The 16,080-nt window shown below is 50.2% G+C and overlaps 1 protein-coding gene across 1 annotated transcript in view; it reads right to left on the bottom strand.

Annotated features, from left to right (window-relative positions):
- Positions 1-8,981, bottom strand: part of COL11A2 (collagen type XI alpha 2 chain) — a 35,934-nt gene extending 26,953 nt beyond the window's left edge. Inside the window, 11 exon segments of the mRNA XM_070735654.1 lie at positions 848-901; positions 1,558-1,611; positions 1,707-1,763; positions 3,079-3,168; positions 3,329-3,403; positions 3,761-3,784; positions 3,786-3,824; positions 3,915-3,956; positions 5,707-5,818; positions 7,009-7,124; positions 8,907-8,981. Of these exon segments, the coding sequence (XP_070591755.1) occupies positions 848-901; positions 1,558-1,611; positions 1,707-1,763; positions 3,079-3,168; positions 3,329-3,403; positions 3,761-3,784; positions 3,786-3,824; positions 3,915-3,956; positions 5,707-5,818; positions 7,009-7,124; positions 8,907-8,981 (738 nt within the window).
- Positions 8,982-16,080: the final 7,099 nt, after the last annotated feature.

Raw genomic sequence — 16,080 nt, 5'->3', positions numbered from 1 at the left:
TGGAGACACACAGAGGGAGGGGGGGTCAGCAGGAGGAGAGCCCCCCTTCCGCTCCGTGACTCCCCCCTCCCCCCGTGTTGCACCCTGTGTCCAGCCGGTGCAGAAATTGGTGATAAATCCACGGCTTCCCACCCTAAAGGAGGCCTGACGTTTACGGGAACTTGGAGGGGGGGGGCGATTTTCACAAGGGAGCAGATGCAGCCCCAAAGCCTTATTTGTTCGAGGGGTTCAAGGCCATCCTGGGCCCACCCACCTGGGCGGAAGTGGAGGAAGGAGTGGCCACGCTGGCGCAACCTGAGCGGGCAACAGGACTAGTTTGTGGGTGGTGGGGGAGACAAGGGGGGGTGAACTTCCAACTGGGGGGGAAACTCAGGTTCAGGATAAGTGTCAAGGTTCCAGGTGACGTCCGAACTCAATCAGGGTCCGAGTCAAGGCCCTGGCACCTACGCCGGGAAGCCTGGACCTGAGTTTCACCCTCCCCCCTTTGTCCACCTCGTTTTGTTCATGTGTGCGTCACGTTTCTTTGTTTGTTTTTTCTTTAATGTATTAAACTAATAAAGATTATTTTATGAAAGTTCACCCCCCTCGTCCCCCCACCCACCCACAAACTTCTCAGGTTGCCCACTCAGCTTGTGCCAGCGTCCTCCTTCCGCTTCCACCCAGGTGGGTGGGCCCAGGATGGCCTTGAACCCCTCGAAGGAAGAAGGCTTTGGGGCTGCATCTGCCCCCTCCTGAAAATCCCACCCCCCTCCCGAGTCCCCCTCCACATCTGGCCGTGTAGAGAGAGTGTGGGGAGCCTCTAGTTTATCACCCCAACTCCTGACGGCTTTTGTTTCCCTGGACTTACCCGACGGCCGGGCTTCCCTGGGGGGCCACTCAGTCCGTGTTGTCCCTGGGGCCCCTGCAGGGGGAGAGAGACAGGGGGAAGGAGGGAGAAAGCGAGAGAGAGCAAGAGAGGGAGGGAGGGAGAAAGAGAGAGAGAAAGAAAGTGAGGGAAGGAGAAAGCGAGAGAGAGAGAAAGAGAGGGAGGGAGGAGAAAGAGAGAGAGAAAGAGAGGGAAGGAGAAAGCAAGAGAGAGAGGGAGGAAGAAAGAAAGAAAGAAAGAGAGAGAGGGAGGGAGGGAGAAAGAGAGAGAAAAAGAAAGAGAGGGAAGGAGAGAGAGAAAGAGAGAGGGAGGGAGAAAGAGAGAGAGAGCAAGAGAGAGGGAGGGAGGAAGGAAGAGAGAGAAAAAGAGAGGGAAGGAGAAAGAGAGAGAGAGCAAGAGAGAGGGAGGGAGGGAGAAAGAGAGAGAAAAAGAGAGGGAAGGAGAAAGAGAGAGAGAGAAAGAGAGAGGGAGGGAGGGAGAAAGAGAGAGAGAGAAAGAGACCAAGTTTTAGTAGGGCAACAAAAGGGGGTGACCCTTGAATTTCTGAGGGTCCCCCCTACCTCCAGGAGGTGCTCTGAAGCAGACCCAGGTCCCCCCAATTGCTTAAGCCCCCCCAGCAAGAGCAGAAAGCCATTGATTGCCCAAAAGACCGGTGGGGGGGGGAATGGGGCCCACAAGTCAGTCCAACTTACCTGGGGGCCAAAATCTCCAGGCTCCCCCTTCACGCCGGAGACCCCTTCTTGGCCCTGTGGGAGGGGAAACACGAGAGGGATGTGGCAACCGGGCCCCTGCAGAGGGAAGGGCCAAACCCAGCATGGGGCCTTCCCACCCCCACGCTTACCATGGGTCCTGGGCGGCCGGTGTACCCCATTGGTCCTGGGGGGCCACGCAAGGCCAGCTGTGTGGCAAAGGAGGAAAGGGGTCAGGCAGGCGGAGACCCTGGAGGATCAGGCATGGGGCTTGGGGAGGGGTCTTCCATCACCCCATTCTGGAGGGCTCCAGGCGGCTGCCCCCCTTCTTGTAAAAGCCTTAATACTTGACCAACCCACCAATCCAGGTGAGTTTGAACTTTGGCTGGTTTGGGGGTTCATAGAAACAGAAACATTGATGGCAGAAAAAGACCTCATGGTCCATCTCGTCTGCCCTTCTACTATTTCCTGTATTTTATCTTAGGATGGATCTATGTTTATCCCAGGCAGGTTTAAATTCAGTTACTGTGGATTTACCCACCACGTCTGCTGGAAGTTTGTTCCAAGGATCTACTACTCTTTCAGTGAAATAATATTTTCTCATGTTGCTTTTGATCTTTCCCCCAACTAACCTCAGATTGTGTCTCCTTGTTCTTGTGTTCACTTTCCTATTAAAAACACTTCCCTCCTGGACCTTATTTAACCCTTTAACCTATTTAAATGTTTCGATCATGTCCCCCCTTTTCCTTCTGTCCTCCAGACTATACAGATTGAGTTCATGAAGTCTTTCCTGATACGTTTTATGCTTAAGACCTTCCACCGTTCTTGTAGCCCGTCTTTGGACCCGTTCAATTTTGTCAATATCTTTTTGTAGGTGAGGTCTCCAGAACTGGACACAGTATTATTCCAAATGTGGTCTCACCAGCATTCTATATAGCGGGATCATAATCTCCCTCTTCCTGCTTGTTATACCTCTAGCTATGCAGCCAAGCATCCTACTCGCTTTCCCTACTGCCCGACCACACTGCTCACCCATTTTGAGACTGTCAGAAATCACTACCCCTAAATCCTTTTCTTCTGAAGTATTTGCCAACACTGAACTTCCAATGCAATACTCAGAGTGAGGATTCCTTTTCCCCAAGTGCATCATTTTACATTTGGAAACATTAAACTGCAGTTTCCATTGCTTTGACCATTTATCTAGTAAAGCTAAATCATTTACCATATTACAGACGCCTTCTCTTCTGAGGTTTTTGCTAGCACAGAACTGCTTCCTATCTGATTCCCCCCCGCCCAAAAGGGCTGTCATGAATCTTCCCATCCCCACTGTGTCCCACCCCAGAGACCCTCTCAACAGCTTACCCATCCTCTGTCGTTATGTCGGGGCCACCCTGAGGCTCAAAAGTAGGGCCCCGGATCGGGAGCTCCCAAATAGGGGAATGCTTATTTTACTCTCCCGAATTCTTCCATTTTACCCCCCCCTCCCCCACCCCAGAATCCTGGGAAGGGGGACAATGGACTCACGCGGGCCTGCTGCAGGAACGCCTGGGCCTGGGCCTCCTGGGCCATCGCCACGGGCCCCTTCTGGCCCCCCGAGGGGCTCCCGAAACGGAACTGCAGACAGGAGGGGAGAATCGGACGAGTCTCGCAGGAGGAACACGCAAAGCTGCTTCCTCCCAGATTTGGGGGCAGAATCCCCCAATCTCCAGTTGGATGCAGTCCCCCAACACGCCTCCCAGCTCCGGCCACACAGACCCTCCCTTCCCTGGCTCACCGGGAGCATCATGGAGGTCCCGGGGGGCCCTGGGCGTCCGTCTGACCCTGGGAATCCGGCCCGTCCAGGGGGACCCTGCAAAGGAGGCAGAGTGATTGCCGGAACACACAAAGACACAACACCCCCCCACACACACACACAACTCCGGGCCCAACTGCACTCTGATCCCTGGCTGTGACCCATGGGTGAAGGAGTCCCCCTCGAGCAAGAGTGCCCATTCCAGCCTTCTTTGGTGCCCTCTGCATTAGCTGGACTACAACCCCCATCATCCCCCTGAAGTCTGGAATTCAGTACAGCCAGGGAGGGGGACGTAGGGGTCAGGCATCGGGTGGGCTGCGACAGTAGGACTCTGTACACCCACAGACCCCAGCCCATCCCACCTCTCCTCCTACCCCTTCCAAGACCCCCCCACAGGGAGGCTGCCCCACTCACGCGCTCTCCGGGGTCGCCAGGGGGGTCCGGGATTGCCTTGGGTGCCAGGTGGCCCACTCTCGCCCTGCCGAGAGGAATAAGGCCCCCATCTTCATCCGTCTCTGTCCCGCCTGCCCCAAGCCCCCACCCAGCACCCAGCGCCCGCAGCTCTTACCCGGGGCCCCTCAGGGCCAGGGCGGCCGGCCACGATCATCCCCTGCGGAAGGAAAAACAGGAGGTCAGGTGGAGGGGGGAAAATGACCCCCAACTTCTCCCCTTTTTATCCGGGAAGGTGGGTCTAGGAAGCCTCCCTCTGGGGAAGCGGTCAGAGGCTGGCATGGAGGGGCACTAAAGCGGGCATTGGGCAGGATTCGGGGCAGGGGCCCATCCCACCAGGAGGAGAGGGAGGGAGGGAGGCCCAGGACAGTAGGGGCAGGAAGGGATGCTGACCTTTGACCCTCTGCAATGACTGGGAGCAATCAGGCCATTCACTTTCCCCTCCTCCGTATGGCTTGGTCTTCATTTAGGACTCTATTTCTCAAGGTTCTCAGCTTGAAGATGGGTGGACTTCAACTCCCAGCAGAGCTCGCTGGGGAATTCTGGGAGTTGAAGTCCACCCATCTTCAAGCTGGCGCCCTTGAAAAATATCACCTTTAAGTCCATGGAAGCCAATTTTCTCAGCGTCCCCTGAACGCGACCACAAAACTGCACATATATATATATGTTCCTTCCTGCTCTGGGATCGCCTGATGGCCCCCCATCCCTAAAGCCCAGGATTGGCCGATCTCCTTTCCCATCAGCCAAGGCCGGCCAAGGGTGGGCCCTGCTGCCAGATGGGAGGGGGTGGCCCAGAGAGGCTACTGGTGGCCTTCATCTCTGTCCCAGATGGGGCGGGGCTTTTTTTGGGGGGGGGAGGGACTTTCTGAGCTCCAAAGGTGACCAGGGAAAAAGGAGGAAGCTGGAATTGTGGACCGGGGAGGGGGTGGAGCCTGTTAGGACTCTGTTCATAACTGTTGGGTTGGCAATATATTGGCTGCAGGTGTTGCAGATAGCCACAAGGGGGAGCTAGAGTTCCCAGCTCATTTCTCTGATTCACCCTCTGTGTTTCTCTTTGTCTAAGCTACTCACCCTATCTATGCTCTACAACTCTCTGCAATCTCTCTGTATTGTAGTCATGTATTATAGCTAAAATGTGCATAGACAACTGGTAAGAAAGACTTTGTACTTAGAAACATAGAAACACAGAAGACTGACGGCAGAAAAAGACCTCCTGGTCCATCTAGTCTGCCCTTATGCTATTTCCTGTATTTTATCTTAGGATGGATCTATGTTTATCCCAGGCATGTTTACATTCAGTTACTGTGGATTTACCAACCACGTCTGCTGGGAGTTTGTTCCAAGGATCTACTACTCTTTCAGTAAAATAATATTTTCTCACGTTGCTTCTGATCTTTCCCCCAACTAACTTCAGATTGTGTCCCCTTGTTCTTGTGTTCACTTTCCTATGAAAAACACTTCCCTCCTGAACTTAATAATATTTGGATTGTTATTCTAACTATTATGTGTATGATTTTGGACTGTTTATCAGAAGATGTTATTTCTCAATGTAAACTTTAATTCAAGTTAGTATATCTGTGTGTGGCTGAGTAGGTATTCGCAAATAATCTCAATTGGAGAGGGACGGCATACAAATCTAATAAATAATAATAATAACAATAATAATAACAATAATAATATTAATATTAACAATAACAACAACAACAATAACAATAACAATAACAATAACAATAACAACAACAACAATAATAATAATAATAATCTTAAACGTTTTTGTGTGTGCACAACTTTGGTAAACAAGGATTACTCTGCTTCTAAATTAACAGAGCCAACGTTTCAGGCCGTCTGCCGCAACCCCCCCTCCACATACACACATACACACAGACACACCAACAACCAGGGGAACTTACAGGTTCGAAGACGGCCGGTTCTCCTTTCTCTCCCTTCAAACCTCGGGCTCCAAGAACGGCCTGTGGGTTGCACACATGTAGCAAGAAGAAGGACATGGTCAGCATTGTGTTGCTGCAGCAGGTGCACACAAACACACAACACACACGGAATGCCCGGGGCAGTGCCCCTCCTTCTGCATGGAGGGGTGCCAGGGGCGATGCCATCTTACGCACACACAAGTCATTCCCACAACCATCCCAATCCCTGCAAAGGTTTCCGTTGATATTGGGTTTCTTATCTGGTCTCCCATTGAGGCTGAGATTGTAACTGTGATAAAGCAGGTCACGCTTGACAGGCGGGTGACAGGGGTGACAGACGACTGAAACGTTTCTACAGAATTTTACCAGCCTTTGTTTTCCCACCTTAAAGAAAGCGGTTTCCTAACTCTTTCCCCCACAACGCCTGAGAGGTTCACACTCGGTCTCTTCTCCAACGCGCAGGTCTCTCTCTCTCATACACACTCTCTGTCTTTCTCTCTCACATACACACACACACTCTCTCTCTCACTCTCACTCACTCACTCTATCTCTCTCACACACTCTCACTCTCTCTCTCTCACTCTCTCTCTCACTCTCACTCTCTCTCTCTCATTCTCTCACACACTGTCTCTCTCTCTCTCTCACTCTCACTCACTCACTCTCTCTCTCTCTCACTCACTCTTTCTCTTTCTCTCTCTCACTCTCACTCTCTCTCTCTCTCTCTCACTCACTCACTCTCTCTCTCTCTCACTCACTCTTTCTCTTTCTCTCACTCACTCTCTCTCTCTCTCTCACTCTCACTCACTCACTCTCTCTCTCTCTCACACTCTTTCTCTTTCTCTCTCTCACTCTCACTCTCTCTCTCTCTCACTCACTCACTCTTTCTCTTTCTCTCTCTCACTCTCACTCTCTCTCTCTCACTCTCTCTCTCACTCACTCACGCTCTCTCATTCTCTCACACACTGTCTCTCTCACACACACTCTCTCTCTCACACACACACACACACACATGCACACACACACACTCACTCTCTCTCACACTGTCTCTCTCACACTGTCTCTCTCACACATTCTCTCTCTCACACACACACACTCTCTCTCTCTCTCACTCTCTCTCTCACACACACACACACTCTCTCATGCACTCTCTCACACACACACACGCACTCTCACTCTCTCACTCTCTCTCTCTCTCTCACTGTTGGGCATGATCAAAGCAAACCGTAATTGATAGTGTCAAAGTTTCGGGCAACTGCTTCATTTTTCCTTCCACCCCCTGCCCACTTTGCATTGGCCGATTTCAGGCAGCGTGGGAGCTGAGCTGCTTGGACCCCTTCAAGCCACGTCATCGTCCGGCATCCAAGGCCGAAGAGTCGGTCCTTCTGGCTCCAGCGCAATCTCTTTCAAAAAAATGGGGATATTTAAAAAACGCCGGGGGCCTCGGGACAAATTGCTCAAAAGTGGGACTGTCCCACCAAAAGCGGGACGTCTGGTCACCTTAATTTAGGCTTTTCATTTTAACCCCACTTGCTCGGGGGAGCCCCCTCAACAAAGGGCCAAACCGGTAGCATTTGATCCCTGAGCCAGATGGGCATTGCGACGTAGAAAACCAGGAGGCGGCGAGTTCTAGTCCTGCCCCCGGTGCCCTTGGGCCGGTGACTCCCTCTCAGCCCCAGGGAGGAGGGAAGGGCAGAGCAGTTCTGAGGGAAACTTTGGCCAAAGGGGAAAAAAACGCCCTGCAAGGGTTAGAAAACAGGTTGTGACGTAATGCAAAGGGCCACCCAGCGTTTCCTGAGCCCACGTTTGGCACCCAGGTCAACAGGGCCTCTTTTCAAGGGAGGCCGGTCGTCCCTGGACGCCTCCCGGGTTTTTCCAGTCCAGGCGGAAAGAAGCTCTGAATATTTAAGAAGGATTCGGAACTTTTCAAGGACACTAGGAGCCCTGTCATGGTCGAAGGCACCGAGGAACCCGGTAAGGGAGGACCTCTGACATGAAGAGCACAAAGCGCTTTGGAATTTAAAAAAAAATCTTCCAAAATCCCAGATTTTAAAGAAAAAAAAAATTGGAACCAATTCCCACTAATAAAAAAATACAGTGATACCTTGTCTTACAAACTTAATTGGTTCCGGGACGAGGTTCTTAAGGTGAAAAGTTTCCCATAGGAATCAATGGAAAAGCGATTAATGTGTGCAAGCCCAAAATTCACCCCTTTTGCCAGCCGAAGGGCCCGTTTTTTGCGCTGCTGGGATTCCCCTGAGGCTCCCGTCCATGGGAAACCCCACCTCTGGACCTGTGTTTTTGTGATGCTGTAATTTCACTGAGGCTCCCCCCCATGGGAAACCCCACCTCCAGACTTCCGTTGCCAGCAAAGCGCCCGTTTTTGCACTGCTGGGATCCCCCTGCAGCATCACAAAAACACGGAAGTCCGGAGGTGGGGTTTCCCGTGGAGGGGAGCCTCAGGGGAATCCCAGCAGTGCAAAAACGGGTGCCTCGCTGGCAACAGAGGTCTGGAGGTGGGGCATCCCAACAGCAGCAGTGGGTTTGTAAGGTGAAAATAGTTTGTAAGATGAGGCAAAAAAATCTTAAACCCCGGGTTTGTATCTCGAAAAGTTTGTATGACGAGGCGTTTGTAAGACGAGGTATCACTGTATTCTGAAAAATGTTTTTGAAATGCTCTGGATTGAAGGGAGTTGGGCAGGAGGGGATGGGGTTGGAACGTGCTAGTTTCAGGAGGATGCTTTTTCCAGTATAGCAGGAATTGGGACCAGTGGTATTGCTATACTGGGGGGAAAAAGGTTTACAGTTACAACCACGACGGCTGCTAGTTGAGTCTGATTGGCTCCAATATGAGCAGCTGGGAAGTGGGAAATTGGAGCCTTGTCATTGGTGGAGAGCTTGGCATCTCCGGTATAAAAGGAGCTGTTAAGACACCTGCTCTCTGTTCTGCTTCTGTGGTGCTGAAAGAAAGCTTTTTTCTTGAGGGGAGGCCGCCTGTCAGGCCGAAGCCAGAATGCTTGGAGGTTTTGGCCTGACACATTATGCTATGTTCTTTTGGGACATTTCTTGCTGTAGGAACTTGGGGCTGTGTGGTGTGGCTGCATGCCAGGACACATTCCTTTTAGGTTCTCAAGGTCAGCTTTTGTTCAGCATCTGGCTGGAAGCTGCTGGGAATGGTAGGATACGGATGCTGCCGTTCCGTCCAGCTTCACCCACAAATTTAATAGGCCTGCCCGCATTTCCATGGAAATCAGCTTCATGGTTAGAGAGATTGAGGCGTAAGGAGGGGCAGGTCACACCACAATAGGAAATGATGTCATCAAAAGCATGATATCACAGATGGGGGAGGAGGGGTCATAATTCATAGGAAGTGACATCATCAAACAAGTGACGTGAGGGGATATATCTTCATAGGAAATGACATCCTCAAAAGGGGTGATGATGTCACAGGATATATCTTCATAGGAAGTGACATCATCAAGAGGGGTGGTGATGTCACAGGACATAAGGAGAGACAGGGGGCCGAGCCATGCAAATGAGGGACACAGGAGCAAGTGCCGGAGAAGCCAGAGCAGGTTGAACCACAGATGGTGAAGCTAGAGAGGAGCTCAGAGCATGGCAAAATAGGGCAAGGAGTAGGAGGTACTGCTGCCACCCAGTGGTGGGTGGTGGAAAAAGCAGGAGGAAGCCCCTGTGCCAACCCAGAAAGGACCCCCCAAAAGGCCCAAAGGAAGCCCGCAGCCACCCACCAGAAGAGGACGTGGACACACACACAGGAAACACAGAAGTGCCCACAGCAACACACGGTTCAGCGCAAGACCAGCAAAAGAAAGAAGCTGCCCCCTCCCCAAAGCCAGCCTGCAGTCCAGCCTCAATCAGGGCATTAGAAGAGCCGGTCAGCAGCCGGCAACGGATGGACGGACGGACGGACGGACAGACAGTGACACAGAGACAGCGACCCAGGGCACAAGGGAGGCTGCCACTTACAACGGCATCGTAGGGGGCCTGGGCTGAGAGCAGGGGGCCCATCTCGCCAGGGTTGGGATCGCTGTCTCCATGGTCCAGAGCCAGGCCGGGCACGAGACCCTCCTCCTCCACCTCGGCCACCTCCTTCTGGCCCAGGCAGGACGGGAACCGAATGGGACATTAGCCCAGGAAAGGGAGGACCTCTACAACAAGTTCCCCGAGCTCCTGCCAGGCCCCCACTAGCAGCAAGGGATACCCCGTGCCCCACACCTCCTGCTGCCCCTTGGGACAAAATCCCTCTGCACCGGCCTGCTGGGGCCATGGGGAGGGGTGTTGTTTACCTCCACCCATGGCGATGGGAGGGAAGGAGGTGAGGCCTCCCCTGTGGGGACCCTCTTCTGGGAGGTCAGTTCAGGAGGTGGGGGGCGGCTGGGCTGCTGGTGAGCCCCCCAGGGCTGCTCGGTGGGAAGAGGCCCTGCATCCTTGGAGGGAGGGAGGAAGGAAGGGAGGGCACCCACCGACGGAGGTAAAACCGTGGTTGGTGTGACGTGGAGGGCAGGCGGTGAATTCAGAGAGGGAAGATGTGAGAAAAGAGACAGATGGAAGGGAGGATTAGCTGGTTAGTGCAAATGTCCCCGTGGGGCTCTGGGGCCCAATTCTGCAATGGGGATCATTTAAGCCCAGAGGAATGGACGGATCGGGGAAGCGGAGGGTCTCCTGCCCAGCTGGGCCAGGAAACTGAGGCTGGAGGGGAGGCTTAAGCAGCTGGGGACCCCCCACCACCATGCCCTCCAGCTCAACCCAAGGGAAACGCTTCTCTTGCCCCCTCCCTGCATGCCAACCCCAGCCCCTCCCTCTGGACCTACCTGCTGGTAGCTGCTTTGTGGGCCCCGGGCTGCCTGTGCCGGCCCCCCTGCCTTCTTCCCGGGAGAGGCCTTGCTGGATGAGGTCGTCTTGGTACTGGGGCTGTTGGCCTTGGGGGTCTTCCCGGCAGCCTTCCCATTGCTGAGCGCTTTCCCTTCGCGGGGGTCCTTGGGCCTGCCAGGCCGCTTCCCTTCCGGGGCGTCCGTCTTGAGGTCGGTGGGTGAGGGCCGGAGCAGCTGGCGCTTCTGGGGCTGCTTGGCCTGGGCGCTGGTGGGGGGCTTCGTCTTGACGGGCGCCTAGTGGGGGCCGCAAAAGTAGCGATGGAGGAAGGTGGCCGGAGGAAGAGCCAGACCAGCAGAAACCAGAGCCACGGGGGTGTCTGAACAGACGGGGCAGACCCACACTGGGCCTCTGATCTCCCACCCGTGGCTTCGCCTCCGGCCTTCAGCGCAGTGATGGCCTGCTACCAAAACGGACAGGCGCTATGTTCCCGTAGCGGTTTTCGGGAGGTGTGTGCAGCTGTGTGCCTGCGACGCCCGCCCGCATGTGTCCGCCTGAGATTTAACTTCTGCGCATGAGCAGCAGGCAAAACCTCGTGTGAAGTCGCTTGCTCAGAAGCAAAGAATCGGCAAAAGATCTCACTTGTGCGCGCGGCATCCTCACATGAGGTTCCGCTTGCTGGGTATGCGCAGAAGCCAAATCTCATGCCGCCGGAAACACACATGCCTGGCGTGCGCACACCTGCGACAGCCGCAGAGGGCCCACCGGTGGTGCCAAGGACGGCAGGCCTTCAGTGCTTCAGAGGTATGGGAGTAAACGGAGCTCCTCCGCTCAAGTATCACAACATCGGTTCCTTCTCTTCCCTAGACCAGCCACGGCCGGCTCCCACAACCCTTCTTCACATGTTGTGGCCCTCCGACCACTAATCGTTTTGTCACTGTTCTCTCTTGGCGGGACCCAGGGGAAGAGCCTTCTCTGTGGGGGCCCCGGCCCTCTGGAATCAGCTCTCCCCGCAGATTCGCACTGCCCCCACCCTCAAAAACTCATCTTTGTCGCCAGGCCTGGGCTAATTAGATCTTTTCCCCCCTGACCAACAAATGGTTTTTAGTGTAAATTTTTGGGTGAATGTTTTTTTAAAATGTTTCAGAATTTTTTTAAATTTTTAATTGGATTAATTGGATTTATTGTATTATGTCTACTATATATGCTGTGAGCCACCCCCGGGTCCTCGGAGAGGGGTAGCACACAAATCCAATTAAATATAAATATAAATACACAGGTCATCCTCAACTTACGACAGTCCGTTTAGTGACGGCTCAAAGTTACAACAACACTGGGGAGAAAAGTGACTTATGACCAGTTTTGACCGTTCCAAGATCCCCATGATCAGGCGATCAAAATTTGGCAACTGACTCTATTTATGACGGTCACTCGCAGCATCCCGGGGTCACGTGATGCCCTTTGGTGACCTTCTGGCAGGCCAAGCCAACATCGAAGGCAGATTCACCTAACAACCGGAGTTATCAACTGCAGTGATCCACTTAACAACCAAAGCAAGAAAGGTTGTAAAATGGGACGAAATTCACTGAAATGCCTCACTTAATGAAAATTTTGGGCTCAGTTATGGAGAGTTACCTCTATTTTTCCTAGAGCCTCAATGGTTTTTTTTCTCCCTCGTGTCGTGGTGACCAAAACCGGAAGCAGGATTCCAAATTTTTCGACTGAGTCTGAATTGAGTGGCTTGGCAGCCTGAGTTCTTGCCGGACTTCAAAAGGCTCCGCTGTGCGGTCGGCCCCACCGAGGAGAACAATCCACAATGGGCTCGTGCTGGGAGGGGGAGAATGAGCCCCCCTGCGTCCCCCACCCCTCCTTGAACCCTGGGGAGAAGATCCATTACAGGCCGCTCACGAAACTCTCCGGGAGAAAAATAAGTTTGCAAAGTTTGAAGCGAAGTTCGTTTCATCCCTGGCAGCAAACCAGGATTTAATCCTGGTTTAAATGCAGGAGCTTCCTTCGTAGATTTGGTGGGCTTCCTTTTCTGGGGAGGGTCTCTAATTGTTTCGGCCCCAGGGGAGGTTCGAGTCCCATGATGTTTTGGCCACTTAGTGAGTTGGAAAGGACGAGTTGTAAAAATCTCTCTCTCCACCACCCCTCTCTCTCTCTGTGTATTCGACAGAAAAAACATATAACACTTCCCTGCTACAAAGCTGAAAAGATGAGCTCCTGTGGCCTAGAGGTTAATTCTCAGAGGCTACGGGTTCAAATCCCAGTGAGGGTATGGCTAGCTGATGAGAAGAAACAACCTCGAAATAGATCTGTTTCTAGGTCCCACTCGTCATGTTTAAGGTGGTAATTTCGGCAAAAGGGGATGAAAAGGATGAGTTGTAAAAAAATCTCTCTCTCTCTCTCTGTGTATGTGTGTGTGTGTGTGTGTGTAGGTATAGGCCCTGGCACAAGGCCGAAAGCTCCAGTCTGAAGATGACGAGTGGGACCTCGTCAAAATGTCACCGGGAATCTCTGAAACTTACACCAGAAGAAATCAGAATATGCCAAGACTCTCATACCTGTGCCATGCGATGTTTTTGCTGGTAATGAAAAAGAAGGGAGAGTCTGGGGTCTAGATCTATTTCAAGCTATTCTGCTCATACCAGCTACCCACATAAATATATATATTTGTTTTCATAGTTTTTCATGGGCATAGATATAGGTAGGTCTTGATGTATTTGTGTCTTTTTCCCATGCACAATTGATAAAACCTTGGTGACGTTTCGACGAGGTCCCACTCGTCATCTTCAGGCTAGAGCTTCCAGCTTTTGTTCACCCCAGCACGAAGCCGAAAACACCAGCCTGAGGATGACGAGTGGGACCTCGTCAAAACATCACCAAGATTCTATCAATCTTACATGGGAAAAGACCTGAATACCTCAATACCTACATATATCTATATCTTCTATATCTATATCTATATCTATATATCATCTATATCTATACAGTATATCATCTATATCTATATCATGTATATCTATATGAATCTTTCTATCTATCTCATATCTCTCTTTCTCTCTCTCTCTCTCTATCTATCTATCTATCTACAGTATCTATCTATCTATCTATCTATCTCTATCTATCTATCTCTCTATATCTCTATATATATATATCTCTCTTTCTCTCTACCTATCTATCTACAGTATCTCTCTCCCTCTCTCTCTTTCTCTCTCTCTCCCTCTCTATCTGTCTATCTATCTATCTACAGTATCTATCTATCTATCTATCTATCTATCTATCTATCTATCTATCTATTTACAGTATCTATCTATCTATCTATCTACACTATCTATCTATCTACACTATCTATCTATCTATCTACACTATCTCTCTCTCTCTTTCTCTCTTTCTCTCTCTCTCTCTCTCTATCTATCTATCTCTCTATCTATCTATCTATCTACACTCTCTCTCTCTCTTTCTTTCTTTCTCTCTCTCTCTCTCTCTCTCTCTCTATCTATCTATCTCTCTCTCTCTTTCTCTCTCTCTCTCTAATCTATCTATCTCTATCTATCTATCTATCTATCTATCTATCTATCTATCTATCTATCATCTATCTATAACTTTTAAGAATAGAGTGGGCAACCCTTTATCTCAAATGGGAAAGAATCTCCTGGTGGAGGGTTGGACTGGAAGACTTTCAAAGTCCCCTCCCAGGTAGACTGCTAAAAATATTTTTTTTAAAAAAAATAAACGTCATTTCCCCTCCAAGTAAATGTAGCCCACCCTATCAACCTTTATGGAATCCCCCAAAACCTGGTTGTCCCAGCAGTTCTGTGGGTTCCAGAGATCCAGGTTAAAAATACCCTCTATAGGTAACATTCAACTTACAACAAGCAACAACGAGTCTCTGGAGAGGGACGGCATACAAATCTAATTTATTATTATTATTATTATTATTATTATTATTATTATTATTATTATTATTATTTTATTTAGATTTGTATGCCACCCCTCTCCGTTGTTGTTGTTGTTTTGTTGTTGTTTTTGTTATTATTATTATTGTTGTTGTTGTTATTGTTATTATTGTTGTTGTTGTTATTATTGTCTAGCAATGGGATTTTTTTTCCTGGCTCTGGTGATGTGATGAGAACTATCCTTGTATAAAATGTTGGCCCGTTCTCCCAGATTTATTTTTTATTTTAATTAGTAACTACGCCTGTTGTTTTAACTGCTCTGGCTGTTTAATCCAAGTAGGCCTCAACTTACGAGGACAATTGAGCCAAAAAAATGTGTTGCTTAAATTGTCCCATTGTTAATTTTGACCAATTTTACGACCTTTCTTGCGGCGGCTGTTAAGTGAATGACCACAGTGGTTAAGTGAGTAAACCCAGTCGTTAAGTGAACCTGGCTCCACATCCCCCCCTGACTCTGTTGGAAGCTGGGTCCTTCTTTGTCAAGTGGACCAAGTGAAATTGAAGCCTTATTTGAAAAGAAACCATCACAAAAACAACATGTGTGATAGAAAAAACCATGCTCTTTCTAATGAAATAAAAATGACCATAATTGAACATGAGAAAACAGAGAGCAATAGGAAAAAAACATGCTCTTTCTAATGAAAATGATTGACAGTGATGAAACAAAGTTCTCTGTTTTCTCACCTTCAATCATCTCCAATTTTATTTCATTAGAAAGACCACGATTTTCTCTGTCACATATGTTGTTTTGTGATGGTTTCTTCTCAAATAAGGCTGCAAAAATCAGTCCAGGGGACCCCTGGTCCACTTGACAAAGAATGATCCTGGTCGCCAAAGGGAGTCACATGACCCCCCCACCCCCCAGGGACACTGCAACCGTTGTAAACACAACTCAGTTGTGAAACATAGAAACATAGAAGTCTGATGGCAGAAAAAGACCTCATGGTCCATCTCGTCTGCCCTTATGCTATTTCCTGTATTTTATCTTACAACGGATCTATGTTTATCCCAGGCATGTTTAAATTCGGTTACTGTGGATTTACCAACCACGTCTGCTGGAAGTTTGTTCCAAGCATCTACTACTCTTTCGGTAAAATAATATTTTCTCACGTTGCTTCTGATCTTTCCCCCAACTCATCTCAGATTGTGTCCCCTTGTTCTTGTGTTCACTTTCCTATTAAAAACACTTCCCTCCTGGACCTTATTTAACCCTTTAACATATTTCAATGTTTCGATCCTGTCCCCCCTTTTCCTTCTGTCCTCCAGACCAGTGATTTTCAACCTTTTTTGAGCCGCGGCACATTTTTTTCATTTACAAAACCATGGGGCACATTGAGTGGGGGGCGGGGGCGGCTAAAAAAAGTTTGGACAAAAAGTTATCTCTCTCTTCCCCCTTTCGCTCTATTTCTCTCTCCCTCTCTCTCTCCCTCTTTTTTTTCTCTCTCTCTCCATCCCTCTTTCTTTCTGTCTTCCTTCTTTCCTCTTTTTTGCTCTCTTTCTCCCTCCCTACCTCCCTCTATGTCTTTCTCTCTCCCACCTTCCCTCCCTTTCTCTCTCTCTTTCTTTCTCT

Source organism: Erythrolamprus reginae, chromosome 2 (assembly GCF_031021105.1).
Source record: "Erythrolamprus reginae isolate rEryReg1 chromosome 2, rEryReg1.hap1, whole genome shotgun sequence".
Taxonomy (NCBI): Eukaryota; Metazoa; Chordata; class Lepidosauria; order Squamata; family Dipsadidae; genus Erythrolamprus; species Erythrolamprus reginae.
This window is presented reverse-complemented; position numbering and strand designations above follow the sequence as displayed.